Source organism: Aegilops tauschii, chromosome 7 (assembly GCF_002575655.3).
Source record: "Aegilops tauschii subsp. strangulata cultivar AL8/78 chromosome 7, Aet v6.0, whole genome shotgun sequence".
NCBI classification, from domain to species: Eukaryota; Viridiplantae; Streptophyta; class Magnoliopsida; order Poales; family Poaceae; genus Aegilops; species Aegilops tauschii.
In genome coordinates this window covers 606,586,912-606,604,651 of record NC_053041.3, presented here as the reverse complement: position 1 = coordinate 606,604,651, position 17,740 = coordinate 606,586,912, and the positions used below count along the sequence as shown (strand labels likewise).

Genomic DNA, 17,740 nt, shown 5'->3' with positions numbered 1-17,740 from the left:
AAAAGTCGGCGTCTGCCAAGCTGGCCCCACACGAACTACTGTTGAGTTCGTTTCTAGGAACCGGAGCCGAGAATGATCGCCGCTGACAGGTGGGCCCCACACCACAGCTGCACACGTCCTCCCCCAATTTAAAAACTCCCATCCTCTCCCTCTCCCCACCCCCGCCGCCATTTTTTAACCCCCCTCCCTCGTCGTCGTCGCTTCCGCCACCGCCGGGACGGGAGGGACGGCGACCGGATCGGCCGGGCAAAGATTTTTTTTTTCCGTCCGCCCCCGCGGAGGCCGTCGCCAGTTGCGCGATCCTCCATTTCTTTTTCTCCCTCCCTCCTCCTCACATGGCCCGTGGCCGCGATTCCTCCCCCGCACCCGCCCTCCCGCGGACGCCTCCGCCCCATTTTTATACTATTTCCCGGCACATGGCCGCGCCCCCCCTCCCCCTCCCCGTCCTCGCCCCGCTCGCTGCCATTAGATCCTCCGCGAACTCCACCGCCCACACCTCCCCACCCCCCTGCTCCGCGTCGCCTTGCTGCATTGACCCCCCCCCCCCCCCTCCCCCCCCTGCCAAGTTCCAGCTCAATCTCGCGCGCCCTCTCTGCTCCCGGCCCTGTCCCTGTCCCTGCGGCCGTGCGCGTTCGGGAAGGAGGAGGAGGGAGCCGAAGGCGTCGTCTTCGGAGCTCGCGCCCGTTACCTCAGGTGAGTCGTGAGGTCTCCTGATCGCTGGTGCCGGCCAGGCATTCCGTCGAACGCTTGGCGGGCGTGTTGCGATTTCGTAGAGCTTCTGGGCTTCGGGTGCTAGTTGCCTACTTGGCATGTTTTCCGTTTGATCGGGTGGTTTTCGAGGCCGGGGATTTGATCCAGAGTGCCGCGGCGCTGTGAGCTCTCCTTGGCATTCTGCCGAGCGGGTTGCGGGCATGGACCGGCGGAGCAGAGCAAGGCCGGATCCTACTGGGATCAGGTTCCTGATATATGCTGTTGCTTTGGTGATTGTTTTTGCTTGTGCTCTCTCTAGAACTGAGCTGTTTGACTTTATGAGGCATATGCTTCATTCGATTTGTGGTGACTTGGCCTCTGATCCTTTGGAGAGGTCAGCTCAATTGGACGCTGTAGTTCAGATTTGCATCTGTCATATTTTCTTCAGCATTGTGTTTGGTCCTGTGGTTTCTGGAGCCCAGTCGTAGAATCTTAGATTCAGCGCTGTCCCTTTTTCACTGCCGTCCCATGATCCGAAAATGCTCCCCTGCTGCCTCGAAGAAAGGGGAGGTGACATCTTTACGGAATGTATGGAGCTTCGTGAAAAGGAGAGCTGCATGTCTGCTTTTGTTGCCACAGTCATGCACGTTTACTTGGTTGCCCTGAAAGCGGAATTCCTTTCGGCATTTTCGCTACAGAATTTTACTTGAATATGCATTACCTGTTGATCATAGTTTGCTCTTCCGGCAAGCTTGTTTCTCCAGCAGAGTCCTAGTACTGTGCAATTCAGTTGATCAGCTATTGCCAAATTTGACCAGCTTCATGATGAGATTATCTTTTTTCATTTGGCACCAGGTTGCAAACTGGATGTTTTATGCAGAAAAAAGAGTAGCTGCTGATCCTCTCTCTCTGTCTGCAGGTTGGTGGACACAAGAGTTAGTTACACTACGACTTGCTGTTCTCAGAGCACCGGGAACGTTGAAATTTGAAGTAGAAATTATTGTGTGTAAGCAAGAGCCGGCAACAGCACATGCTGGGTGCACAATGACTAAAGTTTGAGTGAGATTTCACCAGATAGCAGAAGTGCTTGATATAAAAGTAAGATGGGCGACGAGTACCAGTGCGAGTCTGATGATGAGGTCGCACCACCAATGTGGCCTAACGTAGGGGATGCACACCAGAAGCAGTTCAAAATGGAGAAACTTGGAAAGGACGACGATGCACTCAATGATGTTGAGTTTCGTGAGCAGCCTGCTCGTGCGGATCTCCACCGGCTAAAGGAAATTGCAAGCTCTGAGAAAGGCGCTTCTCAAATGCAATACTTTGTAAAGCATTGGGAATATAAGCGGGCTAGTAATGCTCTGCTTTTGAGCGAAGAGCTTGGCCGTCTCTCCCAACAGAGAAAAGAGATTGAAGAAAAGAAGCAACAAATCTTGGAGGAGCAGCGATTTCAGGATGAAAATTATTATGCTGCGAAGAGGCAAGTACCAATACTGGATGAAGTTTACAAGAATGAATGGAAGCGTCCGAGCAAAAAGACTGATGACCATTCTCGTAATCAAGAGCTTAAAATAGATGCAGAATACAACACTATTTCCTATTGGAAAGAGCGAGCGATGCGGTTAGAAGAAGCGCTTGAGGCAAGCCTGGAAAGGGAGCGTGCATTGGAGGAAAAGTTGGAGGAAGATATAAAGAATCTTCAGTCACATACACCGGTGGAGGAATTCTCTGGAATGTTAAAACGGGCTGATTACTTCTTGCATTTGGTTCTCCAAAGTGCTCCTATTGTAATTGCTCACCAGGTATGCTTTATCTAAGTTTACACCAGTTACAACTTGCTACACAAGATGCCGTTCAAAGAAGGCACATGATGGAGCACTGAACATGAACTTCGATGATAGGGTATTGGTAAATGATACGTATTCTCTTTCTTATTTACAGGATGCTGACTTGCGGTACCGTTTCATATTTAATCACTTCCCAACACTTGCTGATGAGGTAATTTAATTTGTGCTGATACCTTCACCATGCCTTCGTCGCTGACTTTTCTGCTTCATATACTTTTCATAGCTCCCACTCTATAAATTTTGACTTTGGTTAATTACAATTTATTTTTCAGGATGTTATTGGTAAAACCGACCATGAGATATTGTCAGGTGAGGGTATAGATGAAATGAATAATGTCAAGAGGGAGGTTATGGCCAAGGGTATACCAACTAAGAGAGAGTTTGTATTTAACACTCCATTGTTTGGAGCAAAGACTTTTGTGACATACATTGAACCAGTATTCAGCAAATCTGGGGAAACAATTGGTGTGAATTATGTTGCAATGGACATAACAGACCAGGTGATTTGTTGAATTTACTTCTCTCATATAGGCCTCTTCAATTCCATTTCATTCTGAATCTTGAGAATAAAAATATTATTCGTTTCCCTTGGCTCTGGTGTGCACAGTAAAAGTCACCCTTCTTGGTCTGTGAAAGGATGCATAGAATTGTAGCTAGAAGCCTAGAACTGCATACTAAAATTTCTCTTTCATCCAGTGGCACTGCGCCTATTTCTAACTTTGTAGGAACCAGTCGCTTCTTGTAGCATTTTAGATAATTGACATTTGTTACCAGTGGTCGGCATGTTATATTTCATGGCTAGGCTCATGATTTCAGTTTTGAAATTGCATGCGAAAACGATATTGTGCATTGGAACCTTCTTGTGAGGATTACATAAACTATTCTTTGAGAGTAGTTTTCACATTAAATGGGACCTTAATTAAATTGTATTTAGTGCACCGCATGCTGTTCTATATTTTGTTCCTCCCTTCTGATTATTTGCGCTTTAGGTCAAAACAAGGGAGAAAATGGCGGATATAAGGGTGAGAGAAGCTATCCAAAAAGCCAAGGAAACAGAACTTAGCAGATCTCTGCACATTACTGGTTTGCATCTTGTAGCACAGTCTATTTTACTCTAATATAATTATTGAGCTGTAAGTCAGAATTGTACACTGAATGCTTCCACTTACCTAATGTTGCAGAGGAAACTATGAGAGCAAAACAAATGCTAGCCACCATGTCCCATGAGATCAGATCTCCCCTTTCAGGGGTTCTTAGCATGGCTGAAATTCTTGCAGCTACTAAACTGGATAAAGAGCAATATCAGTTGCTAGAAGTTATGTTATCTTCTGGAGATCTTGTATTGCAATTGATCAATGACATCCTCGATCTTTCCAAAGTGGAGTCAGGTATTTAAAATGAATGTTATTTAAGAAAAATGAGCCATTTATCTTCTTCTTTTCAAGTGGTTTCTAGGAGTTGCTGGATGCAACACAGCAACACCCACTAAAAGACATAATGTATACATTAAGTGCATTTCAATTCCCACTGTGTTACTTGGTAGTAAATAAGTTCAGAGTGACATTTCCTGAGTGAAGATAGTTTTTGAGATTTGCTCCAAACAATTATCCAAAACCGTTGGTGCATTTCATTTGGTGTTATAGTTGTTAACGTATTTCTCTTTGTGCCTAAGACACTTGAAATCTGAAGTAGGTTGTTTCTGCCTTCATTACTTCAGGAGCTATGAAACTAGAGGCTACGACATTTAGACCAAGGGAAGTAGTTAAACACGTACTCCAAACTGCTGCTGCATCTCTGAAGAAGGAATTGACCCTTGAAGGATTTATAGGAGATGATGTTCCATTGGAGGTATTGAGTAATAACTACCTTTTCTCCCATGTTTTCTTGTCTAAAGCGTTAACACGTCAATCTGTACCGGACCCAGAGTCAAACTCAGATCTGTTAAGGGTGAAGACTGAATTTGGCTTTACACATTCATGTATCTGCAAATTGACTTCAGTCACCTTATGGAAGAAAATGAAGTACCTATTTATAAGTTTAAGTAGTTGCAGAGCAGGAGAGATCTTTGTCAATTTGGGGATTTCGCTTACTTAAAATGATTTCATTTGTCTGAGTTATATTTTTTCAATGTTGTTATAGGTCATTGGTGATGTGCTAAGGATTAGGCAAATTCTGACCAATTTAATCAGGTGAGTTTCCATTTCCTATTTTCCTAAAGCATACCAGCCTTTAAAGAGATTGGATAAAAGTTAAATAAAACAAACATGCGCTTGGATGTAATGCAAAATATATGTCTGATATATATCTTATTTGGAACCATGCCAGCAATGCAGTGAAGTTTACACATGATGGGACGGTTGGGATAAAACTTCGTCTTGTAGATAAGCAGCAAGCAGGATGTGAAATAGAAAATGGGCAACTTCATATGAGAGCCCATCCTGCAAGCTCAGTTACTACTGCAGCAGAAAATTCTGCTGCCTCTCCAAGAAACTGTGATAAAGATGCTTCGCGTTGCTCCAGTCGTGAAGATGTTTGTCAGAATGGTGTTGTATCAAATGAAAATTTTAGGGAGTACCATGCGGGAGAAGTTGTTTGGCTTCAGTGCGATGTACATGATACTGGGATCGGAATACCAGGTTTTTCCCCATATATCTCCTTTTCCCCCATATCCCGTTTCAAGGGGAAACATATAATCTCAGGGATTTGTTTTATCTTCTTTTCTCATGATTCTTTCAATCTATGATCATCTGCAGAGAAGGCACTGCCGTGCCTGTTCAAGAGGTATATGCAAGCCAGTACGGACCATGCAAGAAAATATGGTGGAACAGGGCTGGGCCTTGCGATCTGCAAGCAGTTGGTACGCTCTTTTTTCAGTTCCGGTTATTGATTCATCTATAAGACAAAATTAATATACCAGTAGTTATGCATGAACTAACCACTAATACCTGGAATCACAAGAAGAAATACTTTAATGTTAGTTTTAACTAAAGCAGGTTCACAGTAACTTAATAAATTGCGGAGTAACTTTTCTTAGATAAGGAATAAATCATGTAACTATTCTATTGATTTTTCACAATGATTTAGGTGGAGTTGATGGGTGGTACTCTAACTGTGGTTAGCTATGAGGATGAAGGATCAACATTCACATTCATGATACCTTGCAAAATTCCTGCAAAAGAGGAGAACAGTGATGATCCTGATGATGAGGCCAGTACTCGTAATAATCTCACTATCAATGATATAGAAGGATCTTTCGTTTTCAAGCCGAAAGTGCGCCCTTCTCTCCTGTCTTCTGGAGTTCCAATAATGAACAACACCAAGTTCTTTGGCAGCAATCTTATGTGCTATGATTCTACTAATGTAATAGAGGATCATAAACCATTCTCCAATGGTTTCATATCGACGGAAGATAATTCTGGAAAGTGTGCCCCTGCTGCTAGTCAATCAAATGGTCCAAATGTTAGCAGCATAGATGAAGAAAAAAATGATTGTTCAATGGTCTTTGAACTGAATAGTCAAGCTGAACGGGTTTCCAGTTCCCGAGCCGACACAACATCAGTTTCAGGGGCTGGCATTCAGGAGGGAAGGAAAGCATGCAAAGCTCTTGAAGAAAACTCACTTAACAAGAAATCCAAGTGTTCTCCAAGTAGCAGCAAGGCAAAGATCCTCCTCGTCGAAGATAACAAAGTCAATATAATGGTGGCAAAATCAATGCTGGTGCCGCTGGGCCATGGAATAGACATAGTAAATAACGGACTGGAAGCAATCCGTGCAGTACAGCGCCATCAATATGATATTATCCTGATGGTATGACAAACAAAATTCTCGATTGTCTATGCTAACATGCTAGCATTAGTTTGGTTTCTCATGTTTACCTCATCCATTCATCCATATGTAGCCATCACTTCATTCTCGATTGCCTCACCTGAAAATATTTAAGTTACAAAAGTGACACTTAAAGGATGCCAAGTTTACAAAATAAATAAATAAAAATTCAAGCCAATAGGCACATCCTTTTCATGAACACACCACTTCAAGCACAAAAAAATGGAGCAAAAAGCTTAATCTGTTAGGTGATGGATATACATTATTCTGAACTTAAAAATGGGCAAGGGTTACTCCAATAATTGATTGAGTTGACTCATTGCGTGACTTGTTCTAGTGTGTTCCAAGCTTCATGGATTATCTCTTGTTGTCTACAACGATTAGTTGCCCTCCTTGCTTCCTATATCACTAGTCACCATGGTCCAGTATTGATATTGTTTGATAGCGTAGCGGATTACCTTTATACTTTTTGATAAATATAATTTAAGTTATAAAGATGGTGAATCATCTTGTGATATCATTACTAGCGTCAGGACAGCCTTATGAAACCAAGTGAAATTTATATCATGTGGTAGTGTTTCTTCTGCTCTTCTGTTGACAATGGTAATGGCACTTTCTTGACAGGATGTTCACATGCCAGTAATGGATGGCCTACAAGCCACTAAATTGATCCGTTGCTTTGAAAATACTGGCTGTTGGGATGCTTCTGTAAAGCCTGAAGACAATGAGATGATAGCTAACTCAGCTATTTCATCTGATTGTGTGCAAGACAAGAAAGGGAAGAGAGTACCTATAATTGCGGTAAGCTTAAACAATTCCAAATTCATGTTAAATAGTATCTGTGTCTCACCTTTGTTCCCATGTTACTTCATGATTGTCTGTTTTGTGATCGTACATTCATGTGCAAAATGACATGCAGTTAGGTGCGTAGTGGAGAAAAACATTCATTTGCAAAATAAAAATTTCAATGCTTTGAGTACTCATATTTAGAGTAAAAAGTAAAATATGCCCCTGCATCTAATATTTCAAATGTTCATGTTATCTCTGCCTTGCTTTGTAAGACAAGTGCCCAAACTACGCACAATCACATTACCTGTATCTGATATTTAAGAATAAGTTGTATTTTCTGTACAACTACAGTGCTATAATTGGAAATGTGTTCCTTATACAATAACAGCTCAAATGTATGAATGATTAGTATATACCATTGTAGGTCATTTTCTTTTTCCTCTCCAATTAATGTGGGAAATACTAGCACCTCAGCACTACCGAAGGAACTCCTTTGAATCTTTTTATAGAAATATCATAGACTTGCCTAGACTTTGAAAGAACGCATCGACACATTGTGAGAACAACATTTCCACTTTACTGATTAACAGTGGATTTTTTTTCGAGCCTTTTCAGTGTGTTTCTGGCCATGAGGCTTCACATACTCTTCCATTTGGCTTTAAATGTCAATGCATGGGATTTCTTTGTGGTTCAGTTAATCCCCACATAACAATAGATATTAGGGATTATGGACCATTACGTTAAGTCGATTATTTTCGGATACTGTATAATAACCCCGAATATCATGATGCATTGCAGATGACAGCAAATTCATTCGCGGAGAGTGCTGATGAGTGCCTTGCTGCAGGCATGGATTCCTACATATCTAAGCCAATGAACTTCCAAAAAACAAAAGAGTGCCTGCAGCGCTATTTGTTGTCTCAGTAACTAACCAATTGCTGTAAAGTGTAGGAAGGTAATTTTTAGCTTAGGAAAGTTTTGTGAAATCATATCAGTGTTTTCTTGTAAATGTTATTCCATCGACGCATCAGAAATGCAATAGATAGTGTTAGTGTGTCTTCCTTACTATTGGAAGACAGACAGAGAGCTCTTTTTTAGGGAGCGGGGCCAACCTAGCCCGATCAGTAAGATCACATAGCTTACTCAAACTTTAGATCCTCATTGATTGTATGAGACATGAACTGATATTGTGCCACCCCTGTATATATCTTATCCTTTAGCAACTAACTGTATTACTGCCAGTAGCTTCAGTTTTGTGATGATGTGTGGCACCAATGTATGTATTGCCGAGATAATTGTGGATTAAAGCTGTCATCCTTTTGACGAGGAACTTATTCTGATAATATCTTGGTGAAAATAGTCACAAAGTACTTGCACAAACCGTTGCATGTCTGTAATGATCTGTTTCTTATCTTAGTGAATGCTGTGGATAACATGGCAATGACCTTTTATGCAATGACTTTGATTTGGTTGATATCATTATAAGTTTGTTAAGTTCTTATTCTAGAGATCGTGTCGCCACATTCTTCGGATCATGCTATATATATGCGGAAGTTTCGTACCGGTTGACATCTAGTCATGGGCCTGACTGCAAAAGCAAGGATTTAGTAATAATAACTGCAGTATCTCTAGAGATTTGTCACTAAGAAAGAACATCCCGAGATTCCTGTATCTCGGATGCCCGCAGTAAATTCTATGTTGGAGCACTCCATAAAGCAATTTAGAAGTATTAGGCAAAGATCATCATCCCCCACAAGGATAAGAAACGCGGAATGATCTTTCCCCGGATCATTGTGTTGGATCAAAGCAGCAATCACCTAATAAAACACTTTGCTTTCCTGATGCTGACCTGCACTAAGCCCTTATTCCCCTTCCTGTTGGTGACAAGAGATTTGCATCAAATCTTGCTTTACTTCTCCTCTTACCTGAAGCATAATCTGTTAACTTAGTCTAATTACAGCATCAATTTTTTTCTCTTCTCGCAGGTGATCCTGGAGCTGCTGCATAAAGATTTGGCCCTGCTTTTTGGCGGTGTTTATTCCTGCTCCCTGCGAGTGCTGGTGTCACTAGCAGCAGTGAAAGGGGTGCGCTGAAAGGGACCTGACAAATGCCATGGATAATGCTCCTCCCCTTTCTTTAGGTAAGGGGAAAGGGGTTTTTCCTGGGAAGTGCTGGTGCAGACTGCAGAGCAGTTGAGCACAAGGGCTGCCGCGAGTTGGAGGGGCCGATGCACCGTACTACCACCGAACAGGCTTGTGGGCGACGGCGCGGTCGCTGTCACGCGTTGTGCTCGCGGCCTCGGTTCGTCATCTCGACAGCGACCGGTCGTGGGAAAGAGCTGGTACAGATCAGCACAGCCATTCCTACCGGCCGGCGACGGGCGAGGTTCAGCTGCAGTATGGCGCCACCATCTTCTTCAGGTACCAAAAGGGGGGCACAAGTTGATGATGATGATGATGGCATAATGCGCCAGTGGATGGATTGTGGATTATGGATCTGGCCCTCTTGTGCTCTGCCTGATGAGCAAAGCAGCCCTTCTGCAACATGTGCAACCGCCACCCTATTCTGGATGATGTTTTGTCTGACCCCAAAACAAGAAGCTGAAACCTGAATGGATATTTCTTCAGGCTGCTGGCTGGCTGGGTGGTATCCTCTGAGGCATCGGATGCTCGGTCACTCATTCATCATGATCAGGGAGAACTCGCCGGGAAGTCGCCGGACAGAGCATATCACCCCCTTTCGCTTTGCATCTGCTACAGTCTCGGAACACCTGAGCACTGTTTACCGTGGGGAGGTTCTCATTCCTGCATCCCGGCAAAACACAGCAACACCGAATCTGCAGCCCCTAGTAGAGTGATAAAGTTCAGCCGCCGGGACATGCACAATTGGCATCGCGCCGTGGATTAAATTCGGTCAGTGGACCGTCGACGCCGACACACGTCGTCGTCGCGGCAGATGCGTGGCCGTGCTCTTAGAACAAGTAAATCGTCGAGGCGGATTTTGGTGGCCGTGTGTGCTTGAGATCGATGTTGTCATCCTCATCCAGGATGACCGTGGAGCAACCGAAGACGGTGCGGCGAGATGCGCTCGCTGGGTGTTATTCGGGCGACACGCTGGGACGGCGACGGGACGCGGATTCAGTACATACACCGATGGAGAATGGTGTTCGATGGGGGTCTCGGTCTCGCGTTCACGTCGTATGATTCCTCGCCACAACTGGGCGAGGCATGTTGGGTTTACTGCTGCAGCACTACCTGGAGCTCTCTCTGCGTGCTCGAGTCGGCACGCTCTCCCCTCGACAGTGATATGCTCTCTCCTGGCTCTCCAGCGCTCCATGGAATCTCACTCTCTAAACTTTCTCTCCTCGCAGAGTGGATTTTGTGGGCATGGGGTCCCACAGTCCGCAGGATATGCTCTGGTGTGTTACCTACGGTCCGGTAATAGTTGTCGTTTTCGATAAGGACAGTTAGCAGAAAGTATTGTTGGTCCTAGTCGCTTGTGTGACCATCAAGTAAACCATTTACATCACAAAATCACACAACATTATGTGTTTGTACTATCTTGATTGGTTTCTCCCTCTCGCGACCTTCCAGGAGGAACTTTTTGATTGGTCCAGTCCTAGTCTAACGAAGCAATCTCTCCGTAGAAGCTGCTAATCCTGCAGCTTCCTCCCCCTTGGTTCAGATATGCTGCTGCTGCCATGGCTGCACAGTCCAAGCATGTTCCAAATTAGTTACATCAGGACACGGAAATGCCGTGCCTTTATCCAAAACGATGGCTCTTCAGGTTACTTCAGTTCCACGTCCATAAAAATGCTACTCCCTCCAATCCATTTTTTTTTTTGCGAAATTCCAATCCAAATTAATCGAGGCTAGTTTAATGCGAACCGCCTTTTTGCCGATATTTTTCTGTCCGCGTTAATTATTAGAGATCATAAAAAAGGTACACATTTTGAAGTCTTTTCCGCAGTGAATTTAATGACACAGTAACAAATTAAAATACGTCCAATTTCATGTTTTCTACGTTTTTTTTAGTCGAACATGTAGGATTTACTTTCAGCAATTCCATGGCGAGTTTTCCAATTTTGTATGCAGAAGGGCATTTACATGCCTAAAGAAAAGTGAAGAAAGCTAAGATATTTTCTGAACACCAGCGGTGATATTTGTTAGCTGGACTAGACTTGAGACGTCCGGTGGGACGGAGGTCAGCCGTGTAGAGAGAGGTGGCCGGCCAAGCCGTGGAATCCACCTCACGTCGGTCACGTCTTGTACAGGATTACATAGATTCGTTCCATCATGGAACGTGGATTAATCGGGGGCAGGTTAAGCTAACCAAGAGAGTGGACTAGATAGTGGAGTGTGAGTGTGATCTCACCCGCCGTTATTCCGTTGAGGTTGGTTGAGGTGGCCGCTGCCTGCTACGTCACGCCACCCGACTAACGGCCTCCATCCCTTTTCTGTTTTTCTTCCTACCTAACTAACGGCCTCCATCCCTCTTCTTCTTTTCGCTAACGGCCTAAGACCTGGCTATGGGCAGCCCAGCCCGGCCCGAAAAGCCCGACCCAGCTGGCCGGACCTTGTCCATGGGCTAGGCTCGGGCCTAGATTTCAAGCCCGAGGGCCGAGCCAGGCCGGGCCCGTCGTATTCACGCGTTAACGAAGAGGGTCGACCCAAGGCCCGGCGGGCTTTTAACGTGATGGGCCGGGTTCGGGCCCAATTGTTAGGCCCGATGGCTGGGCCGGGCCGGGCTTGGGCCTGGGTTTTTTGCATTGGGCTTTGGTAGGCCCGTCCCGTCAGATGGCCAGGTATGCCTGAGATAGATCAGCTTTGTTATCATCGGCGCGCGTAGATGTACCACATACGTGACAGCCCCCTTGCAGCAACATGCTCTAGCCGATGGGCCTCACGCGCATTGCAGCCAATGAAAAAAATAGCGTGCTACAGCAAAATAGCGCCGACCTCAAAATATGCTATTAGCGTGCTATATCGTGCTATAGCGTGCTATTAGCGAGACGTTGTACACCGATATATTTAGCGAGACAATTCTCAAGATGCTATAGCGTGCTATTAGCGAGGTTATAGCGTGCTATTTTTTTCAGTGATTGCAGCTGCTCCGTCATCATCGCGCTCCCAACACCAAGGTAGCTCCCCCCCCACACGCACGTAATCGCAGTGTGTCGATGCTGGCCTCTCTCCATCCACGGCCATGGGTTCCCTCGTTACAATAGCGACAACGAACGTCCAACTGGTCCCAACATCTCGCCCCGCAGGTCGTAGCCCCACGCCTCATCGACTTGTAGAATAGTTGTCGCAACCACCGATAGCCGCACCAAAAAAAACATCGATAGTTGGGCGTGTCCCTGCCATCGCAGCGACCGTCAATTGCCTCTGCACCAGCGACGCTTCCCTTTGCAGCGTCGGCACCACTTTGCAGCATCGTCGATAGTCCTCTCATCTTGCGGTGGTGGGAGACTCTCACAACAGCAGCCGTGCGCAGGGATTCACGGTGGCTGGAGAGTAGGCGATGCCTGACACGGAAGGGAGAGGAGGGAAACAGGGGATGCGAGCCATGGTCGGTGCGCGAAGAGATAATGAAAAGAGAGAGGCCGGGAGGCTGTATGTGGGCCCCACTGAAACGCATGGCATGCCCGTCTGATCTGTGCTCGTGACCGGCCGCCCGATTACAATCATGGTCAATGGTGAATTGTCGTAGTTGCTTTGTTTTTGTAAATAAATTAACTCTCATCTCTTTCAGATATGTGTACAAATAAGTTCTATTTCGTCAAGGAATATACTCCCTTCGTTTCTAAATATTTGTCTTTTTAGAGATTTCAAATGGACTACCACATACGGATATATATAGATATATTTTAAAGTGTAGATTCACTCGTTTTACTTTGTATGTAGTCACTTGTTAAAATCTTAGAAAGACAAATATTTAGAAACGGAGGGAGTATTTACGTACGTACGTAGAGAAAGTTATCCACAAAACTTCTCGCAAAAAAAAAAAAAGAGCAAGAAAGTTATCCACGAAACTGACAATGGATAAGAGATTGGGCGCCAGCAATGTACCAGCGTGGACATGGCTACGTATAGTAGTGTAACAGGTGTATGTACTTCCGGAGAACTCTCCATCATCTCACATATCCATGTACGCAAGATGGGACACAAACTTCCAATACGCAGCTCATCATTGTGACCTTTTTATCCCCGGTGATACATTAATAAAAGACCAACAGATTCTTTTCTTATATTTTTTCTAATATTTCGGCAGCGTCACCATTGACCGGCCATCATCCGGCCGGACAGGTGTGTGATCAACTTTACCAGACACCATCTCTCATTTGAAACTGTGCCCCCAAGAGATTGATGAGAGGAAGACCTATGGATTGATTGCCACCCACGTCTATCCACATCGAACATTTGAAAGCCATACTACCTTTCAAACAAGCCAGTGGTGAACTGAGGAGAGTAACTATACTAACCCACTCCGTTGGAGATGCAATACTCTCGATATTGTATGGTAGGATGACTACTGTTTTAACGTGTTCCAAAGCTTATGAAAGCAAGATGCTATCCTACAGAGCGATCTTTGGAGGAACACACCTATATGAGCCCGACTGCTAGTCACAGTCTACGAGATTGGGGTGATCTCTAGTAAACTCATGAATAGGCCAGGAGTGTGACTTATATGCTCCACCTGAGGGGTCAGCCTTCGGCAGCCTAGTACTAGTAAGACATGTGGTGAAACTTATTTACGCCAAACTGACAATTCAAGGCATAGTCCATTGTTCAGTTGTGAAGGAGTGTAGCTACTTGCTCTAGGTGAAGTTCAACCTTAACAGGTCTTCACTAAAACACTGGTATATCGAAACAGTAATTGGAACAGAGGACACAGTGGGCCCTCGAGATCTGGTGGGGGATTGCTGAAATTTGAGATGGGCTCTAGGCCCATATAGCAATTTCTGAAAAATCTCTAAGGGCCCATGTGCGTTATATGACACTAGGTGTAGTGGGAAGTTTAGTCCCACCCCGGAAGTGGAAGAGGAGTTGGACCTCCTTATAAGGGTTTCTCTTCTACATTCTATTGGAGCTTAAGAAGAGAAGAGGCCCTCGCGCACTCCTCCTCCGCCGCCCGCCACACCTCGTCACGACGCGCCGCGCCGCGGGTTGCGGGATTGAGCCGAGCCGAGCTCACACCTACGCGCTTATTTTTCCAGTCACTAACGGAGAGTTCTCTGACAGCTGGGCCACGATCTGAGACGTCGGATCGCGGGCTATCACGGACTCGGACGTGGGTCGAGCCCACGTCTCTCCACGCGGCCATCTGCTCCACGCGCACGCCCACCGTCGTTCCTTTGCTGCTGCTGCCGCCGGTGACTCCATCTCGTCCGCCGCATACACGGTCGACGGGAGAGCAGGTCTCCGAAACCACGACCTTCTGGTTCCTGTACGGGGTGAGGGGCGAGTAGGTTTTTGGGCAGCGACTATGCGACTGATCGCTTTCGATCCGCTACTTCCTCTACGTCCGCGTCGCCCTCATCATCATCGTGTCCACCAACGCCGAACGTGCCGCCGACAAGAAGGCCGCCGAGGATGCTGCTGCTGCCACCACCGCCGCGGCGTCTGCATGGCCTACTGGAGGGTATAACGCGTTTATCCCGCTCCTGATTATTTTCGTATTAGCAGTACTAGCAGTATGTGTAGATTTGTCTACTGTTTGCTTAGTACGTGCATGTTTAGATCAGAGTCAGTACGTCATCAATTTAGTCAATGTTATGCTAGTGATTTATCTATGGATTAAATTAGTCGAAAAATTGCCTATTTACTCAGCAATCCAAAAACCTATTATGCGTAGGAATTTTTCGGCAAGTGGCTTTGCCGCTGCACTGAAACCGGATAAGTTTACCGGTACATACTTTAAGCGTTGGCAGACTAAGACCACGTTATGGCTCACGGCTATGAACGTGTTCTGGGTCACCGGTGTCTCCACGGGAACGATTGCTCCTGAACAGGAGAAGGCGTTCAAGGAGGCTACCGTTGTGTTTCTCGGAGCAGTTCTTAGCATGATCGGAGATAAACTGGTCGATGCATATTTACATGTGCATGTCGCCAAGGACATGTGGGAGGCGCTCGAATCTAAATTCGGGGCCGCCGATGCAGGGAGCGAGATGTATATTATAGAGCAGTTCCACGATTACAAGATGGTTGAAAACCGTCCTGTATTGGAGCAGGCTCATGAGATAATATGCATTGTTAAGGAGCTTGAACTTCTTAAGTGCGAGTTACCGGGCAAGTTTGTCGCGGGCTGCATAATCGTTAAGCTCCCTAATTCCTAGAGGAACTTTGCCACCACTCTGAAACATCAGAGGCGTGAATTCTCTGTGGAGGATGTCACTGGCCATCTGAGTGTTGAGCAGAATTCAAGGGCAAAGGACTCACACGGAAAAGGGGCCGAAGGGACTTCTGTCGCCAACATGGTGAACCAGAAGAACTTCAACTCCCACAAGCCCAAGGGAAAGAACGGTGTCCAACACAATACCGACTTTAAGAAGAAGAGTAAGAAGACCTTCAAGAAGAACAAGAAGGACGAGGGCTGCTTTACTTGTGGTTCGGTTGAACATTGGGCTAACAAGTGCCCAAACAAGTACAAGAAGTCAGGACAGGACTCCAAGTCTGTCAACATGATTGTGGGCAACAATGATAATGGTGCATCTGGGTACGGTAATTTATTTACTGTTTTTTCAGTGTTTCAGCCTACCGATTGGTGGGTGGACACAGGTGCAGGTGTTCATGTGTGTGCTGACATTTCATTGTTCACTTCTTACCAGGTCACAGGTCCGTATTGATGGGGAATGGCGCAAGTGCTTCTGTTCATGGTGTTGGCAAGGTCGATCTGAAGTTTACTTCGGGAAGGATCGTGCAGCTGAAGAATGTGCAACATGTCCCCGCCATCAAGAAGAACCTCGTTAGTGGCTCCCTTCTATGTAGAGAAGGGTTTAAGTTTGTTTTCGAGTCTAATAAATTAGTTGTTACGAAATATGGACTCTTTGTTGGAAAAGGTTATGAGAGCGGAGGGATGTTCCGCCTTTCCCTCGCAGATTTTTGTAATAAAGTCGTGAACCATATTCATTCGAATGTCAATGAATCTGAAGTTTGGCATTCACGTCTTTGTCACATTAGTTTCGGTGTTATGACGCGGCTAGCCAAGTTGGATTTAATCCCGAGTTTCACTTTAGCCAAAGGTTCTAAGTGCCTTTCATGTGTGCAAGCTAAGCAACCTCGCAAGCCTCACAAGGCCGCGGAGGAGAGACACCTGGCACCATTAGAACTCATACATTCTGATCTTTGTGAGATGAATGGTGTGTTGACTAAAGGTGGAAAGAGATACTTCATGACATTGATAGATGATTCCACTAGATATTTCTATGTTTATCTGTTAAATACTAAAGATGAGGCTCTACACTACTTTAAAATCTATAAGGCAGAAGTTGAGAATCAACTTGAAAAGAAAATTAAACGAGTCCGGTCAGATCGTGGTGGAGAGTACTATTGGGGAACGTAGCAGAAATTCAAAATTTTCTACGCATCACCAAGATCAATCTATGGATTAACTAGCAACGAGAGAGAGGGGAGTGCATCTTCATACCCTTGAAGATCACGATGCGGAAGCGTTGCAAGAACGCGGATGAAGGAGTCGTACTCGTAGCGATTCAGATCGCGGTTGATTCCGATCTAAGCGCCGAACCACGGCGCCTCCGCGTTCAACACACGTGCAACCCGGTGACGTCTCCCATGCCTTGATCCAGCAAGGAGAGAGGGAGAGGTTGGGAAGACTCCGTCCAGCAGCAGCACAACGGCGTGGTGGTGGTGGAGGAGCGTGGCACTCCAGCAGGGCTTCGCCAAGCACCGCAAGAGACGAGGAGGGAGAGGGGTAGGGCTGCACCATGAGGGAGATGTTCTTGTGTCTATGGCAGCCCCAAACCCCCACTATATATAGGGGAAAGGGAGGGGCTGCGCCCCCACCTAGGTTTCCACCTCTAGGGGTGGCGGCCAGCCCTAGATGGGACTTGGAGGGGCGGCCAAGGGGGGAGAGAGGGGGGCGCACCACTAGGTGGGCCTTAGGCCCATCTGAGCCTAGGGTTTCCCCTTTTCCCTTCTCTCTTCGCCTTGGGCCCTGGTGGGGGGCGCACCAGCTCACCTGGGGCTGGGCCCCTCCCACACTTGGCCCACGCAGCCCTCTGGGGCCGGTGGCCCCACCTGGTGGACCCCCGGGACCCTCCCGGTGGTCCCGGTACGTTACCGATAGCACCCGAAACTTTTCCGGTGACCAAAACAGGACTTCCCATATATAAATCTTTACCTCCGGACCATTCCGGAACTCCTCGTGACGTCCGGGATCTCATCCGGGACTCCGAACAACATTTGGTAACCACGTATATCTATTCCCTATAACCCTAGCGTCATTGAACCTTAAGTGTGTAGACCCTACGGGTTCGGGAACCATGGAGACATGACCGAGACGTTCTCCGGTCAATAACCAACAGCGGGATCTGGATACCCATGTTGGCTCCCACATGTTCCATGATG

The 17,740-nt window shown here is 46.1% G+C and overlaps 1 protein-coding gene and 1 pseudogene across 1 annotated transcript; both read left to right on the top strand.

Annotated features, from left to right (window-relative positions):
- The first annotated feature begins 571 nt into the window (after positions 1 to 571).
- On the top strand, positions 572 to 10,238 carry LOC109782851 (probable histidine kinase 1). The gene is made up of 17 exons (XM_073505390.1): positions 572 to 693; positions 1,610 to 2,492; positions 2,632 to 2,688; positions 2,810 to 3,037; positions 3,527 to 3,620; positions 3,719 to 3,925; positions 4,255 to 4,385; positions 4,677 to 4,726; positions 4,863 to 5,173; positions 5,291 to 5,394; positions 5,622 to 6,344; positions 6,987 to 7,163; positions 7,950 to 8,047; positions 8,103 to 8,106; positions 9,137 to 9,235; positions 9,292 to 9,571; positions 9,779 to 10,238. The coding sequence occupies exons 2-17, from the start codon at positions 1,794 to 1,796 to the stop codon at positions 10,006 to 10,008; spliced, it is 3,492 nt and encodes a 1,163-aa protein (XP_073361491.1). The 5' UTR covers positions 572 to 693; positions 1,610 to 1,793; the 3' UTR covers positions 10,009 to 10,238.
- Positions 10,233 to 17,740, top strand: part of LOC141027487 (uncharacterized) — a 28,053-nt pseudogene continuing 20,545 nt past the window's right edge.